Source organism: Aulostomus chinensis, chromosome 8 (genome assembly GCF_037954235.1).
Source record: "Aulostomus chinensis isolate RoL2024-O1b breed Wild chromosome 8, RoL_Achi_v1.0, whole genome shotgun sequence".
NCBI lineage: Eukaryota > Metazoa > Chordata > Actinopteri > Syngnathiformes > Aulostomidae > Aulostomus > Aulostomus chinensis.
Window position 1 is genome coordinate 17,283,682 of NC_141327.1, and position 17,668 is coordinate 17,301,349.

General features: G+C 43.7%; 1 protein-coding gene across 2 annotated transcripts in view; it reads left to right on the plus strand.

Moving 5' to 3' along the window:
- The first annotated feature begins 2,830 nt into the window (after positions 1-2,830).
- The window catches only part of rbfox2 (RNA binding fox-1 homolog 2), a 36,940-nt gene continuing 22,102 nt past the window's right edge, over positions 2,831-17,668 (plus strand). The window contains exons 1-2 of one of the 2 annotated variants that reach the window (XM_086211338.1): positions 2,831-3,870; positions 12,082-12,132. In XM_086211338.1, the coding sequence (XP_086067464.1) occupies positions 3,619-3,870; positions 12,082-12,132 (303 nt within the window). In that variant the 5' untranslated portion in view covers positions 2,831-3,618. Of the gene's footprint in view, positions 3,871-12,081; positions 12,133-15,289; positions 15,489-17,668 lie in introns of those variants that run through there. The other variant, XM_086211339.1, reaches the window with a different exon arrangement.

Below are 17,668 nucleotides of genomic sequence, written 5' to 3' on the forward strand. Positions count from 1 at the left end.
CTAAAAATGATGAATATTGTTCTCGCCAAACCGCCCACTGACTCTCGGCCAAAATACAGCAGTGAGTTATGGTCCACAGGTGCTCCCGCTCTGATAGCCAGATGTTTGATATCCATGGCAGCCTTTATTTTTCACCACTGAACTCTCTTTCATCCCTCCTTTTTAACTCCCTCACATCACACACCTCCATTGGTTCCACTCACTGTACACTTCCCCTCATGAACACGGATGAGAAGGAGGAACCATCCAGATCTGAACCGGCTGTTGTCAATAATTCAGGGCTGTGTCGCTGTGAACAGTTGTGGTGAATGCGGTGATAATATATGTGGTACTATATCTCAGCCAGGCGTAGTAATCTCGTGAAGTCTTGCCACCACGGTTGTGTTTGCCAGGTAGACTGGAGACATTAAAGTCTCATAAATGTGTTTTCCTTTTACCTTTGGCTGAATTTTTGAACTTCAAGACTTTCAGTTTTACACCGTGGTTAAGGTTAGGTCTGAATTAAAGACGTGTCTGACATCACAACTACTAACCAATCAAGGGCTGGTAAATAATTTTGATTGTGATGAAATCTGAAGCCTTCTGTTGATGTATTTCAATTTTTAACCAGATAATTGAATATTTTCTGGGAAGGAAAAAGTCCCAATTTACTATTCCAGACATGCTCAGAGGTGTGCTCCCCGATAAGAAATATTCCCACACGTAAACACGCAGTAAAACCACAATTTGTTGTTTTCACACTCAGGATTATATTATGGTAATTAGTGAGCTTTAGAGGTGCTGCTAGTGTGACTAATCTTTGCACAGAGCAAGCTGTTCTCTTGATTCCAGTCTGTGCTAAGCTAAGCCAACCAGCTGTTGGCTGCAGCTTCATATTAAACATACAGACGTGGGAATGGCATGGATCGCCTCACCACCAAACTCCTGACACATAAGTGCATTCCCAGCTGTCAGATTTTAACAAGTTGTCATTGTAAAAAATAATCTGACCGTTTAACTCGTCAGTGAAACTGGGAGGAGCCGTAACTCAGATGATTAAAGACTCGTTTTAGGCCTAAATTTGAACAGTCGCATCTAGTAAATAGTAAAAACATCCTCTTGTAGGTTCTTCAGCAGTTTATTTAATAATACCCATATTATTCAGTTGTGGTAAATCTCAGTATTGCAATACTGAATCAATGTCATACTTCCTTTTGTGACTGAATTTAACACAGTGGCACTAAACATTGATATTTTATTAAAAGAGCAAATGTTTGGCTCGCTGTGTGATTTACTCTGCCTGTGTGAACTTTGCTTTCAGTTCAATTGTCAAAGCCTGCAAAAAAGATGAAGTGAATGAATGTATCATTCCTCCCTCACACAGATACTAACGTGTATCGTAAAATAGTTGTCTTGCAATATATTGATCGATTGCTGTATCCTGATACAATAGTTACTGCAGTAAAGTATCATGACAACGTAATTTGAACAGAATTGGCCTCTAAATGGAAGAATTGTATAATTATTTGCTTGAGGTATTTACATCTGGTTGGCCACATTTGGCCCCAAGGCCCCACTTTGACCAGCTGAGGTTGATAGAGAGCCTTGCTGGAATGGATAAATGGTTGATAATGTTCAAATCTAGTCACACACACACACACACACACACACACACACACTCAAGGTGGAGGCTGCCAAATTGTAGGGTTAGGGGGTGGGTGGGTGGAACCTTTGATTACAAGACAGTCCTCTTCACTTCTGGAGGCTTGTTCCATTTTGTAGGGAAATGCATGTGGAAATATATTATTGTTATGAATTTGCCATGATATAATAGGTTTATTAGAAGAGTAACAATGATAAAAGTGTTTGGGGGTTAAAAGCAGGTTTTTCCAGTGTTCTGGGTCGTTAAGTTTTAGGATTTTACGTGATGCATCTTCAGATGTTAACAGTGAAAACTGCAGTGGACTTTGCTTCATAATATAATGCATAATACAGAGTATTTCCATGCATGCACATTTGCGCATGAACTGTCCTGGGGACTGTGTGTGCGTGTGTGTGTGTGTGTGTGTGTGTGTGTGGGGGGGGGGGGGGGGTCCTCTGAAAATATCATCACAGGCCTCTTTCCAGGCCAGCAGTGAAAGGAAGCTGACAATCAGAGCGAGGCTTCACCACCCTGGATTGTTGTTGTTTTTTTTTAACTAGATAGAAATAGAAAGAAAGAGCTCCCAGCCTTAGTCAGGAGCAGGACTGTTGAGGGCTCGTGCTCGTGCTATAATTTGCAGCAGCAAATTACCTTTGAAGTTTTCGCCTCTCGTGGTAGCCTTTGACCACTGGGTGTCATCCAAGCAATAAAAATACCAGAGGAACATAAGGCGCTCGACGCTGCATGACTCACAGCTGGGCTTGTGTGAGTGTGTGTGCGTGCTCGAGCGCGCGCGCACGCGGGTGTGAAGACCTTGGCCTGTAGTGTGTCGGTTGTGTAACGAGTTAGGAATGAAATCTTTGACTTGCTGCTAGAAGCCCACCCCTCTGCTGGTCGGCCATGTGACCACAATGAAGCCCAAAAAAAAGAGCGCTTGGTCGTTTTCAGATGCGCAGCATTGGGGATAGAAAGTCCAACTTGAGGGAGGGGGGGCGGGGGATGAACATACAGAGTCAACATGGCTGTTTCTCCGGACCCCTAGGAGACCCCCCACCCCCACCCCTCTCACTCAGTCAGAAAATGTATGGAAGCACTGCGGCACACTGCGTGTATCTGCAGGCTGCATGGCTGCCTGGCTCCGCGTTCAAAGGGAGAGCGGAAGATAGGAGGAGGGGAATGTGGGAGGAGGAGGGAGGGAGGGAGGACGATTTCCTTTCTGTAACACTCACGCTGCAAGAACACACCGGGGAAAAAACGGAGAAAGAAAATAATAGAGAGGGAGAAGGAAACACCGCAGCCCCTCCGTCCGTGCTTGGTTGTATTTTTTGGGGGGAGAGAGAGAGAGGGAGAGCGCATTTTCTTCTGACGCAGACTTGCGGACTAACATGGGGGGAAGAGAGAGCTCCTGACGAGGATTGACTTTCAGTGAACCTCTGCTCCGTGGTACAAGTCTGCGGCTCAGAGACAGGGAGGAAAAGGGCGACGGGGAAGACATGTTGAGGGGATTTTCGTCTTGAGGTTGCGGTAGGATGTGTTGCTCCTGAAACCAGGCGCCTCTCACTGTTAGAAGAAAGCAAAAGAAAGCCAAATGGAAATAGGGTGGTAGGAGCCATTTGTTGTGAACGCTGTTTATTTAATTGGTTTGTTATGATCTGAATAGGCCTCAAAGGCAGCCCCGCAGTCAATAAATACACGGTCAGCAAACATTGTTTTTAACCTATTTCATTTCAGTGGGTGGCATTTGTGAACCGTAGGCTCTTACATGGAGATTAAACCGTCTTTGTGAGCTATTTGTTTTATAAAACCGAAGCGCGGTTTTTACATGAAATTGCTTAAAACATTTCCAGACCCATCAACTCTTAAGGGGCTCATACAAAGGCCCGAAAACACTAAAGGCTGCTGCTGCTGCTCATCATAAGAACAACACATAGGTGCAAAAGAGACCGGTGTTTACCTTCAGTTTAGCGTAATATAGGAGACACACGAAAGATTTGTAAATGTTAATGTCGACCGACGTCGCATCCATTATGCTGCCTGTGTCCCGCGGACTCATGGACCGGGATAGAGAGCTGGAAACCCTCGCCGGGGTGCATCCGAATCCGGGTGGTGCTACTGCGGCTGTCCGGGGGATGAAGCGTGGAGATCCGGAGCCTGATGGACAAACAGCGGCTGCTCTGGTCGACTCTGCCGGGGCTGAGTGCAAGCGTCCCCGGATCGACGGTTCTGGAGGGATCAGCGAGGTTGGTCAGGTGAGAGAGGAGAACCCACGAACACAGGGACACGGACATATCCGGTGATACACTTTAATGCATGCTTATATATATACACCAAGAAAACATCAGCGATGATGCAGCTGCAGTCTGCTTACTATCAGTAAATAGAGGGCCACAAATGGGCCCGTTCTATTCCAAACGCTGCAGGAGACAGCAGCACATTTCACAGCTGTAAATGACTCCACATGCTGTTCCTGCAGTTATTAGAGGGGATTGCAGAAGGCAAAGGGGGCTAATCCACGGTGGTCAGTGGGCTGTTGCATTACAGCTGCTGGGCTCCAGATCACTTACTCCAGCTTCAAACTGGAGCTGCTACAGTCCAATTTGTCCCACCCTTAATCCACTTGTGTTCACTGGGTTGTCACCATGCAGCTTAGATGTCCCATGGTTGCCAAACTCCAAAGAACATAATTTGTTTTTTTTTATAACGACCATCCATAAACTTCCAGAATCCCAGCAGGGGGTGCAGAATGTAAACAAAGTTGACCTTTTATTATGCTAACAAACAAACAACAAAGCCCCCCTGTGTCACCTGGAATAACCGTGTGGAGGACATTTGGTTTAGAATGGAAGTGCATGTTTGTTTGTGTAATCTTTAAGTAGGGGGTGGAGGTAAACCAAGCCCTCTAGTTTTATGGGGGTGGGGGGTTGGGGGGTAAATGTACTCAGTCTAATTACCTTGATTCTCAGTCCTACACTTAGCAGCACTGCTACTTATTCTCATGCAGCACAACATTTGTTTTTTTAAGCTGGGTTCAGCAAATGTGATCGACCTCATTTCTGCCATTGTCAGCAAAAATCAGTTGTTTGGTCAAATGTCTCTTTACTAGAGTATCACAGGAGAGCAGGGCGGTGCTCTGGACATCATTATGGTATATTACGTAGGTTGAAGTGCTCCTCCGGAAGATAGAAAGCTATTTTCCTGCCATTGATAGCACCAGCAGTGGAGCTGAAGTGGCCTGTTTGTCTCTTGTTTGGAGGGGGGAAAAAACCCAACTAAATGGCCGGCTTTACATGCTGCCTGTGAGTGCTGACAGACGGGTTTAATGCACTTAAAAAACAGATGCGAGTGGAAGAGAGTGTTTGTGTGGGATAGAGGCACAAATCGATAGCTTCAGCCTCTAAAATGTATTGAACGTGAGCTGGCTGGACAGTCCGGAAATGAGAGTGAGAGAGATGCCCCCCTCCCCGCCCCGCCCCCTCCCCTCCCTCTTTTTCTCAGTTGGTGCAGGAACAGATTTGCCCTATCACTGGCAGTAAAGAGGCTTTGTTTCCAGCTAATGGGATCACATCTCATACTGGAGGGGGCATTATAACCACACTGATCCCTGAGATCCTTATCTAAGGGAGAGGATTTTGTGCACATGTGCTCATACATATACACAAACAGACACGATGGAGATTAGAATTCATGATTTGCAAATCACTTTTATTTATTTGTGTGTGTGTGTGTGTGTGTGTGTATATATATATATATATAAATATTAATATAAAATAAAGAGAGCTTCGATCCTTTAAGAAATTCAGCAGATTTTCCTCTGTGGTCTGTGGCCTCTTGCACAATAACAATCCAATCCCAGTACGCTGTATTTCTTTTAATGGCCTTTCCCGATGACACCATTAATATTCTAGAAGCAAACTGGGTTGAGTGATGCTCAATTTTCCTACTCGTAGCACTTAGCTTTCCAAGAAATGGTCGTAAAATGCACAGTCTGTAAAGCTAATCATCAGAGGAGAGTGAAGAGTGGAAAATATTACAGCAAACCATACTCTTGTAAAGCACGCCGCTCTCTGACCCCCTCCCCTCCCTTCCCTCCCCGCTTTCCATCCTTTTTTTTCTTCTTCTTCTAATCATTTATTGCAGGCATCACGGCAGGAGCTGAACTCTGACCTGTAAGCGAAGCCAACACAATAGGGGGGTGTTTGTGGTAAAGAGCAATCCTTTTTGCCCCTCTGCAATAATGGGATTGTTCCCACTGCTGCTTTTCTCATTAGCCGGTAGGGAACGATGCCATGGCGTTGCGTGGGTGGCGATGCTCTATCAAGTTAAATCTTCTAAGTTGGAGCAGAGCAGCTATGCATGTATGAATCAACGCAGCGTGCAGTACATGACTGAATGCGCCGCTAATGCAGGCAAATGAAGCTAGCGGAAAGGAGGAGAGAGGGAAAAAAAGCTGAGTGCATTCGACAGTATGAGTGCAAATGTTCAATGCTGCTCAGAGAAATTAAGCTCCGACCTCCCGGTGCTGACAGTGTGCTCATCCAATAGTATGGATCCAACCAACAGTGTGCTCATCCAATAGAATGGATTTTAAATGAATATAAAGCTGCAGTTTCCTTTTTTTTTCTGTCTATTTAACATTCCACTGCAGCACAGGGGAAGTCCTGCTTTCATAACACCCATAACAGGGGATTCATAACAACACCCTGCATCTTCAGCCTGAGTCAGATTTTGTGAAATGTTGAGAGGAGGTTGTCTGTTTCGATATCCATCCAGCGCGTTGCTGAGCGGCCCGTGTTTTGTTGTCACTCTGCGTAGGAACTGGGGCTCTCTAACCTAATAAGGTCTTGCCTGCGGTGACAGCTCTGAGGACAAATGACTTGACTAGGACGTTAATGTAGGTGGATCTCCCCTCTGTACTTTCATTTCAGCCGCAGCACTGAAATGGAATGAAAACGTCAGCAAGAAAAATATACTCCTGCTGTGAGTTGAGAATATTTATGCAGTTTTTTTTTTGGGGGGGGGGGGGGGGGGGGGCTCCTGTTTTTCTGTGATAAATTGCCGGCAGAGGTCTGGTGACTAAATAATGTTTGAGTGAGACCGGTAGAGAGAAGCGGGCATGTTTAGGGGCTCTGCTCTCAGTAGGGATTTTATGTGCTTAATGTGTAGTTATCCTCACATATCAATTGCAGTGAAGTCATCAGTTAATCTTGCAGCTTTTCCAGTGTCAGCAAATGAATTCAAGCCTTTGTAGCGTGAAGATGCAAGGCTCAGCACCTGAGTGTTACGGCAAAAAAGGAGCCAGTGCTGCTAAAAAGAAATAATAAAATACCAGCATTTCGGGTAACCTTTACGTTTAGATTTAGCACAAAAAAAAAGCTTTAGAAAATACAGCTTTTTATTGTAATTGATGGTTTGCTATTATCGCATGGTATTTCTTTGTCAGGCATAAAATTAGAAGTGGTGGTTTTCTAGGTTTTCTTGGCAAACCATTTAGAGCCGCAACAATTCATCTTTTAGTTGATTGACAGAATATTTGCCAACTATTTTGATAATTAATCGTTAGTCTCTTTTAAGTAAAAAAAAAGAGGTTGTATTGTCTGCCTGGTTCCAGATACTCCCATGGATTTTTTTCTTTTTTTTTGTTATTTATAGCAGAAAATGTCTTTTTGGTTTTGGTCTCTTGGATAGCGATTTGATCATGTGAGTTTATGGCCCAAGTGACGTATAGTGAAAATAATGAGCAATTAGTAGATGTTGAAAATAATCGTCAACCGTTGCACTTCAACCGATACGGCCTTATTCAAGAAAATAATCTGAATTAATTGATATTTCAAACAAAATAATTCATGCACGAGTGCTTAAAGCTGATAGGAAATTGGACAAGTAGATGGTGGTTGTTTTTACTTGTTTCAGTGATTTTAAGTGAAATTTGGAAATGCAAAAAACAGAAACGCCGAGCGTGGCTGTATCTGCCTGCTATCGACCAGTGAAAAACAGAGAGAAGTCTTGAAAATTTGCTTTCATTGGGCAAGTTGTAGGTTTTTTACCAGCTAATATCTGCCATGTTTGCTGCCCAGAGATGAAGTTAAGTTTGGCAATATCCAGGTAGTGAGTTATGTTAGTTAAAGATTCGCTGTATCAGAGCTCATTGGGATTTCACGCATTTACAGAGAAGGCAAATGCAGCTTAAGCCAATGGAAAGACACTTCTTTTGGAAGATCGAGGGAGGTTTTTTCAGAGTCAATCTCAAAGCCAAACTTTTGAATGTAATATTTCAAATTGTGCTTTAAGATGCATTGATGGACAATTTTAGGTTCTTGAACTCTGTTCAATCAAGTAACCATGATGGGCAGGTTTGGTGTGTCCAGTCCTATCATATCTAAAACAAAGTGGGCTGACACTTTAAATCAAATGTAGATGATTATCATTATGATGTTATGTTGTGTTTGATTATTTAGGTATTAAATTCTGTAACACAAGCTTCCTGGATCCTCTTCACCTTCATCCAGCAGCTGTTGTTTGACTCTGGAAATTTTGACAAATGTTCACTTTATTGGGGAAAAAAATCAGCTTCAGATGGTTTAGTCTGGCTTTGCACATAAGTGCTCAGTGGATGAAATGGATTCACATCCTCTCGAGTGCATGGAGTGGCCTGCTTTGCAGTTTTGGGTAGGATGACTGTCAGAGCAGTGAAATGTAGTCCCTCTTCTTCTCCTGCTCCTCCTCAGAATAATAACGGTCCCAAGGCACCATAGGAATAGACTCCTGTCTTGTGACTAAATTAGACTCAAAACTCACAAAACAATCACACACACACACACACACACACACACACACACAAACACCTGCTGGCACTGGTAGGGGCAGTGTTCTTGTGATCGAGGCTTTAACAAGCAATAGTGATCTACTCACAAGTGAATATCGGTTGACTAGATGATCTTTCAGTCTGCATGTTGCTGGAAGCATGTGGCTATATCCAGCCCTGGCTGCCTCCTAGTTTTTCCTCCCCCTTTCTACCAAACTATACCCTATTTCCAAGCTGTCCTGGGCACATTGCCCCCCCCCCCCCCCCCCAAAAAAATCTGGGAGGGCTGCAGATTCGCCAGCAGCTTCTTTTCACCTGTGGGAGGCTCATGCTCTTCCTTTCTGTTCCTTCCTCGCAGAACAAGGGCCCTGATTCCCTCGAGATGGGGACAAGGACATAAACTACTCCTCATTTGGCTTCCTAAACATGGCTCATTGTGTCTTTAGCAATGGCTGACCACGCCAAGCACTGGGTTTCCAACTACACTACACTACCCAGGTGCCCCGAGGATTTGATTGCATCTTCAATGCATCTTGGGTGCAGTCTGTTATTCTTAGAACTGTGATTGAGTCCCCACCCTGTCCCATAATGGTCACTGCTGATGTACTGCAGGGCAGAATGTTTTCACAATCACTCACAACTTTTATTTTATAAAAGCATGTTGAAGTGAGTTGCACCATGTCATTCCAAACATCAAACGCACAAATGAGAACCACTGATTTTTTTTCTCTCCCTCAAATTGTTCGGATCGTCTGCCCTCTCTTTCCTTCGCTCTTCTCTGAACTCTCCAAAACACATGTTGACGATGTTGTTTTTCTGCAACAACTCACTTCTCGTGAGATTTTAGAGTGAGATTTCTTCTTGAGTGAGACTTCAGTCACATGTGAAGCACATGTCCGTGGCTGCCGGGATCCTTTCCAAGCTTTCCATGGTAAAAACAAGCACTTTTTACCTCAGCAAGGACCCAAATGTCCATTTGATATTGAACATATTCTAATACTCACTGTCCATTTCGGTCATTTAAACTTGAATATTAGACTTATCCCTACAGTACAGTACCTCTTTGTTTTGTTTTTTGTGCGCTGTGCAGTTGATAGTGAGACTGCCACTCATCTTCCATGCAGCAGCCCCCCCCCCCCCCCCCCCCCGCTCTCATTCCTCTCAGCTCCTTGAGGAAATTAAGCACATGACTCCACTCATGTATGAGTCATTGTCTTTGCTCCATCCATCTCTTTTTCCTCTTTTTTTTCTTATTGTGTTTCCAGCTCTGGTTGCTCCCTCGGTCTCATCTGAATTCCAGATGCTTGCTGTGTGTGTGTGTGTGTGTGTGTGTGTGTGTGTGTGTGTGTGTTTTAATCCATCCTCCTACATCACATTGACACGGTGTACCAGCACATAAATCTCTTTTTTGTCTGCTTTTTATTTGTTTTTCATTTGGATTCTCTTGTGCTCCATATTGTCGGTGTTTTGCATTTAGTGAGTCCTTGCTGTAAAATAAGGTTTATACTTTATTTATATTATTCAAGCCTCTAAGAGGTGATTCATTATTTAGAGCTTCTACCTCCCAAAGCCAGTTCACTAAGTACATTTTTGGCTTTGAGATTGACTCTATCACGAAGACACTTCCTGCTCCCTCTGGCCTGGGCTCTCGCATTGGGAAAGTCATGCTTAGTTTTAGTGAAATGGCCCCACGGGGTTCAGCGTTAGATGGCTACAGTATTAATCAGGCGAAGTCAAGCTGTGACGCGCGCAGAGCAGAGTTCCCTGTGGGGACAGAGCAGACGAGGGACATTGGTTCCAGATGAAAGGAAGATCATTGGGAAAGGACAGAGAGAGAGGAAGAGAGGAGGAGCGACGTTGTTTTCTCATCAAGTGATATGAAGCTAGAGACAGGCAAATCTGTTTTTCCCCCTTCAAAGCTTGTTGTAATGGCTGTGAAAAGCTCCTTTTTAATGGAATACATTAGCATAAAAGCCGGAACACAGTGTTATGAGTACGACTAAAGTGAGTACAAACTATTTTAGGGAGGAATGACGTAATTTCTGTTTGATATTCGGCTCCAAACAAACAGATTTTTTTTCCGGGTCTTTTTGTTATACCGTAATTACACGGCAGATAATTGATGTATCTGTCTGTTCTTTACACGAGGGGACGGGAATCCAGAAGCATTTCCAGATAGTCCGGAATGCATCCCTCTTGTTTTTGTTTTTTTTTTTGTAAATGAATTTCTTTCATCAAAGCCAGTGTTTGTTTGTTTTTTTCGACAATTGTGCTCAGAAAAATAATGACGTCAAACTCCCGCATCTGCCATGTTAGGAAAACGAGAGGAGGAGACAGTGAATGCGTTTTTAATTTCACACAAAAAGAAAGATGACAAGAGTTCTGGTTATTTCTGTAAAATGAGTTTTAAAAAGAGTAGAAACAACAGCAGTGAAATAAAGACCTCTTTTTTTACACGTGGACTTCAATTACGAGAATATTTTGTATTCGTCAGTCTTCAAAGGAGTGTCAGTGCTTCCTAACCCAGCTGCGCCTCCGCAAAACCAACATTCATATTTTTTTGTTAAAAATCACATGAACGCTGCAGTGGCAGGCTTATCAACATATTCCCTCGGCACTGCTAATACTTTTTTTTCCCATACAGAAAATAGATCACAAATCAATAACAGTTCTAAGACTGCCCCCACCATCCCCCATGGAGATACACAAACACACACACACAAACACACACACTGAGTATTTCACAGCATTACCAGAAGCTTGTTTTTTATTAAGTGCATTTCATTTCTTTTTATCATAAATTTATTGACCTGTGCTAAAGGAATTTTCCCTATTAACATGAATTCATAAGCGGACCAATAAAGAATCGGACGGAAAAACAGAAATAAAATGGCAGAATAATCCAGTAGTTTTGTCAATGTAAGTTAGAAAAGGCCAGTGTGTAGTTGTAGATAAATTGTATGTAAGACATATATAATGGTGGATTAAACAGATAGCCAATTTCCATCTGTAGTCTGTATACAGTAAATTTTATTCTTATATGTGACTGTGATTACATCCATTATTCTCATTTTAATTGAAAATCTACAAAATGACTGGTGTGTTTTTGTTGTTGTTGGAATTCCTATCAAACAAAGATGTTTTCATGAGTTTGGAGAGAAAGAAGTACAGGCAGGACATCTCTGCAGCACAACAATATTTATCTTAAACACATTATTAAACTAGTATTGCAACTGCCAGTGACTTGAAAATTGCGGTAGGCTATATTGCGCTATTGATTTCATTTCAGTTAATAGTGCAGCCTTTCTGGCAGTCAGATCATTGACAGGAGTGTGCTGAGATCAGGCTTCTTGATTCCATTACACACCAAACAGCTTCAAGCTCGCTGACACTTCTTACCTTTTTCTGATTTAAGAGCCACAGTGAGGCTCCTCCGTCCTGCTCGCTCGCCCCCGTTATCATGTTTTTACACGCGCGCAAGAGATGCGCTTGTTGGAAGAACAATAGAGGAGGGAGTCTTTGGAGCCGGGACGTGTGTGCCTCTGCTCCTACTGATACTGAGAACATTTATTGAGTTATGACTGAATGGAGAAAAAGACAAATCTTCATGAAAGTCTTAATGAGCGTGTCTCAAACTATCTGCTCTCACCTCTTTCAGAACAATGATCCGTTGACCCTTGGTTACCATGGTTACCCATCTCATAGTCAGGTAAGTCATTGTTTTACCATATACAGTCTTATTAATCAATATATGTTTTTCCTGTCTGGTTGCAGTCCTCGGGTAGCTTTAAGAAGACCACAAGGTGGGGGTGTAGCTTATAGTTCATCTCACCTTTCACCCACCGCCTGCTTCCACGCAGCTCCTAACAGCTCGTAATTGTACATTATCTGAAACGTGGAATTCATATTATCTATCCATACTTTACTTTAAATGCAATAAATCATGCAAATAATTGTTGCTTTTATGTCCACAAACAACACACCCGTAATTAGTGTGTGTGTGTTTTTGTGTGTGTGTGTGTGTGTGTGTGTGTGTGTGTGTGTGTGTGTGTGTGTGTGTGTGTGTGTGTGTGTGTGTGTGTGTAAAGCTACAACTTGTTTACCCGTGTTTGTATTAGCCTACTGATTGTGTTATTAGACTGTTCAGTTTATGTGGTTAATCCTTAGATCATCCTCCATTCATCCACTCATCCTCTCACGCTCGGCCCATAATCCCCTCATCTCTGCTGCTCTGCGATGCCCAGCAACCTCTGGCTGCTTATCGGCTCTGGATCTGTTTTAAGCCGTTGCTCGTACACTCTTATTTGCTTCAGTATGCGAGAGATCTTTCCCAGGCTGTTTAGTGGATATTTCAGAAGCCTGGAAGCCAATTAGCTGGTTTTCATTTCTCCTCATAGATGATACAGTTTAACATTTCCTTCCTAAAGATAACGTTCCTAGAATAATCATAAAAGAGAAAGTGTTACCTTCTGTGAGCCACTGGGATATAGAGGGACTACTTGAGGGACTCGGAGGTGTGAACTGGCCTCTGATCAGGACAAAAGGCTGAGAGGGAGAAAACAATGCTGTGAGATGGAGGTTCCCACAACACGGAGGTGCTAAACTGTCGGCAGCAGTGTGAGAATGATGCGATCAAAGGCTCCTGAAAGGAAGTGCCTGGAGAGCAGCAGAAGCCTCATGTGTGAGGGGAGATAAGCCTTTTGCAGACATGGGATCTGTGACTTTGCTGGCTTCATGTAAAAGTAACGACAGTTTAGGCTTTCAAACGTAGTTCTCAGTTACTCGAACGGCCTGCAATCCTACGTGCAGGAGCTAGAATGATGGTGCAAAACTGCAAAAGCTTGTACAACTGCAATCACTGAACTGCAATTAGAGTTTCCCATCAGTGTTCTTGTGAAGTCGTTAGAATGTGGAACTACTTAATACTACGTGTCAACTCTCATCCATCTCTCTCATACATATTTTTCTCTTTTTCTGCCCAACATCACTGGGGAAATGCATAAAAACACACCTCAGGAGAATTAATGAGAAGAATCTTCACAACAGTAAAAATGCTGTAATTCAGACGACTTCGTGTTTGAACTTCTTTTTCTTTCCATCTGCTTAAGACTCTCAAAATAAGGGATGCTTTTTTCACGTTCTTGCGTGTGTTGATTCATTTCATTTGACTATTACTGATGATAAGTGATTTATTTTCAGTCACTGATCTGGAAGAATAAAAGTTGAATTTAATGACTTTTGTTGAGCAGTCCAGTGTTCTGACCTCCTAAACGCTTCTTAAAAAAATTTACTTTTCATTTCATAAAATTGCAAATCAATTTAATGCATATCTTTTTTAAATGAAAAAGAGAATAATGATGTGGGAAAAAGTAGCATTCCTGCTAATGATGCGTTTTAAAAATAGAAAATAAAATACTGCTGCTTTAGCGCAAGGGCCAAATAGAGGAATAGACACAGAATGCCAAGACTTGTAATTTTACATTTGAAACCCTCCATTATCTTTAATGAGGATAAAATTATTTAATTTTACAGCTCTGAAATTTTATTGGGAGAAAGGGTTCGAACCATGATGGTCAATTTGCAGGAGTTATGAAGCTAAAAAAAAACAAAATTCCACTGTTTTACAGATGCTTCTTTTGCAGTGTAAGTCAAAGGGAAAATGCTCTTCCTGTACCCAGGTCTCTCTCCATGGGTCCTTGGTGCAACAAGATATGGTTTGATCACATATTGGATGACGTTAGTATAGAACAAGTTTCGTCTTGCTCCCGGTCTGGTAGATATTGCTGTTATATTTTCAGCAATATTCAATAAACATATTTACATTCAGGAATTAATAGGCTTAGTAGAATCAGAAATCGGAATCAGAAATCCTTTATTAATCCCTTGCGGGAAATTGTTGATGGTGGTTTCTTCCGTACTTCCTACGCAGAATTCAGATTGAGTTGCCAAACACAAGGACTTGACAGGCAGTGGTGCATGCATGTTCCTCTTACACAGTGCAGAGATAACATTGCGTCATGAGTTCAGTGTGTTGGATGACAACTGTCTTCTTCAGTCTTTTGGAAACGGTGAGATGTGATGAATCCTTTCTGCCCACGGTTGGTTTAGCTTTGCCGTACGTGACTTGTTCTGATATTCGTTTCAAACGTAATAGTTTGCTGCCCCTCGTGGTCGATACCGTTTCTAGTCCTCAATGAAAACTTTTCATTTCACAAATGTTGAGTAATGTCACCAGATTCCACCAAGTATAATTGCAGTCATGGCTTTTATGTAAGAGTGACTTGTGCATTTCTTCAAAGAGTAAGCCAGCATTTTAAATTGGCAGCACATTTACGTAAGGGTTCTGCATGTCTGAAAGGGGCTTGAGAGAGTGAGAGGTAGAGAGGGAGAGGGAAGGAAGGTCTTCATTCCTTTCCCAGTGGTGCCAGCAGCCCCAGTTAACTCACCTACATGGAGAAAGAGAACAGAGAGGGAGAGAGAGAGAGAGAGAGAGAGAGAGCGCGCGCGACTGCGACATGAGCGAGGGGAGGGGAAAGTTTGCAGGTGTGACAGGCAGAGCAGTAGGAGAGGGGAGGCGTCAGGCTATCTGGGTGAGAGAGGAGGAGGAGGAGGACTGGAGAAGAGATGAGCAGGCAAGGGCACAGCAGCAAAACAGACGGCTGGGGGTAGAGGGAAAGGAAGGAGTAAGTGGGAGAGGGATAGAAAAGAGTGAGTGGGAGATAGAGAGAGCGAGAGAGAGAAGGGGAAAGAAAAGAAAGCAAGCAAGCAAGCGAGGGAGAGTGACAGGGACAGAGGCCAGCAGAGGAGGAGGCAGGGAGGGAGGCAGGGAGGGAGGGAGGGAGGGAGGGGGGTGGTGGTGGGGCAGACAGAGCGAGCGGGGGCAGAGAGAGGGAGATTTTGAATCTGCGAGACAGACAAGAGAGACCGAGCTGGTGAGGTGACACAGGCTCGGAGAGGGAGAGCGAGGCAGCGTGAGAAGAGGAAAGGAGTGAGAGAGAGGAGAGACGACAGTTTGTTGTTGCACAGAATACGATGATGGGACTGTACTATCCTTCCGTGTTGTCGGTGAGTGTTTATCTTGATATCTTTTCATATCCTCCGCCATGTACGCGTCTGATGCATCTCCTCACAGAGGCTCAGGCACCACTGTACATAAAACTGCATCCGAGATGGCAGGACAGTCATTGAGCATGAAATGTTAATTACTAACAGATGAGGACTCTACTTGACCCCTTTTACTAGACTTGTCCAGTCAGGGCATTTCAGATTGGGACTCAGCGGTTGCTACGAGGGATATAAACATAGAAACTTATGTAGCAGGAGTAGATGACAGCGAGATACGGACTGGAGATTGTATCGCTCCGATTCGCTATGGTGAAATGACACGAGTAGCTGTATGGTACGCTGTTGTTGTGGCATCTGTTCTCCTGCCCAGAGCTAGAAGCGCTCGCAATCTGAACATCAGAGCTGTTACTGCCAGAAACCGTGCTCTGCCATGTATTATGTATGCTCAGAAGAATCTATGTGATCATACAGTGCAGCATGCTACTCTGTACAGCTGGATGCTGCAGCTCAGCGACCACCTTCTTCAATATGCCGGGGTGAAAGAGTGGAAACCGTAATAAAGGGAGGAGCGGGGCAAGTAAAAAGTCTTTCTTCTTTATTGCCCCTGCAGCTGTCTCTGTACATCACTCAGGCCTGTGAGCAAAAGGGACAGGTGTCCACAGAACAGTTGCCTCTGTCATTTTTTTTGTTCTCTCTCGCTCTCTCTTCCTCCCTTCTGCATCTTCAGCTAACAACACCTCCTCACTGTAATGTCTGTGTCACACATTTCGCAAACACACATAAGCTCAAGCACACAGTGGGCTGCAAAGTTGGTGCATGAGGTGTCGCGTTCATATCATTACATTTGGTTTGGAGTGAGTCAGGCTGAGAGAGAGAGAGAGAGAGAGAGTGCGTGTATGTGTGTATGTCTTTGATCGCGTGTGTGCTTCTCTTTCAGCTGTACCTTGGATTCCTGCTCTCTTTACTGTTTGACCTCTTTTCTCCCTCCTCTTGCTCTCCCCGGGGCCCTGGCAGCTGTTATCTCAATGTTTTTCTTTAAGAGCCCTGGAAGAGGGGGATGGGTTTGAAAAGAGAGAGAGAATAGGAGCCGGAGAATGGAAATTGATTTTAAAGGTGACGGGACACCCTCGTCAGTTACCAGGGAAGCCCTGCTGGATGAGGACGCTGACATTAAGCAGAGACGGATACTCCGGTACACTGATGACAGAATATTGTAGGTCAACTGGAGAGAGCTAGTTTGCTCAGTGAGGCAATTTCTCACTGTTAAGCTGACACTGCAGTTTTGTGTGTGTGTGTGTGTGTGTGTGTGTGTGTGTGTGTGTGTGTGTGTGTGCGCGCGCACGCACACAAGTATTGCCCTGTGGTGTGGGTAATTTATTAGCCCTTCTACAGTGTAACTTTATGCTAATGTTTTTGGCTCGAAGAAAGAGTGTAAGTAGGAGATTGGGTGCAAAAGACTGAAATATTTTCCCAAGCCCCACCTAAAGTGTGTGCCTTTAGGCGAGGGAGAGACGCCTACCTGCTGCAAACACACTGCCACGCATGCACAGACTGTAAACGGGTCACTCAACCTCCTCCACCTCTCACCCCTCCAAATCTTATTATTGATTCTTTGCTGCGTTAGCAATAATGGTCTTTAAATGATCCCAATGAGCCGTGTTGCCATGGCAACCTGGATGAGTCATTCATTTTGTACAGATTGCTAGATGGTTCGAGGCGTGGGGAAAAAATGGGAAAGCCGTATGAGATAAGCACCTTTTTTGGAGTCTTAAAAAAAAGATGTAGTTATGAAATTGCTCAAACTGTGAGCTGCCGTAACAGTAACGCCTCTTTAGCAGCTATTTGCATCTCTAATGGCTCTAAAAGCACTCGCTGTGAGGCATCTGTGTGGCTTTCAAAAGGATCTGCCTTTGAAATGGATAGGGGTTGCCCTCTCTGACTTTTTGTTTGGTGCGGTTGACAGTGACAACACTGTCCTGTCGCTGGTTTGTGTACATTTGTAAACCACACTGGACAAGCAGCTGAGAGCTTTATTGTCCCAGAACCCTACCTAAACAAGACTAACTCGTTTCATGGTTGTAATGTATTAAAAGAGGCGTGTCCATGTTGTGTAAATACGTATAGTGTAGACAATGTGTGTTCACCTGCATATGTTTGTGTTGTGTTAGCGTGTGGGTTTT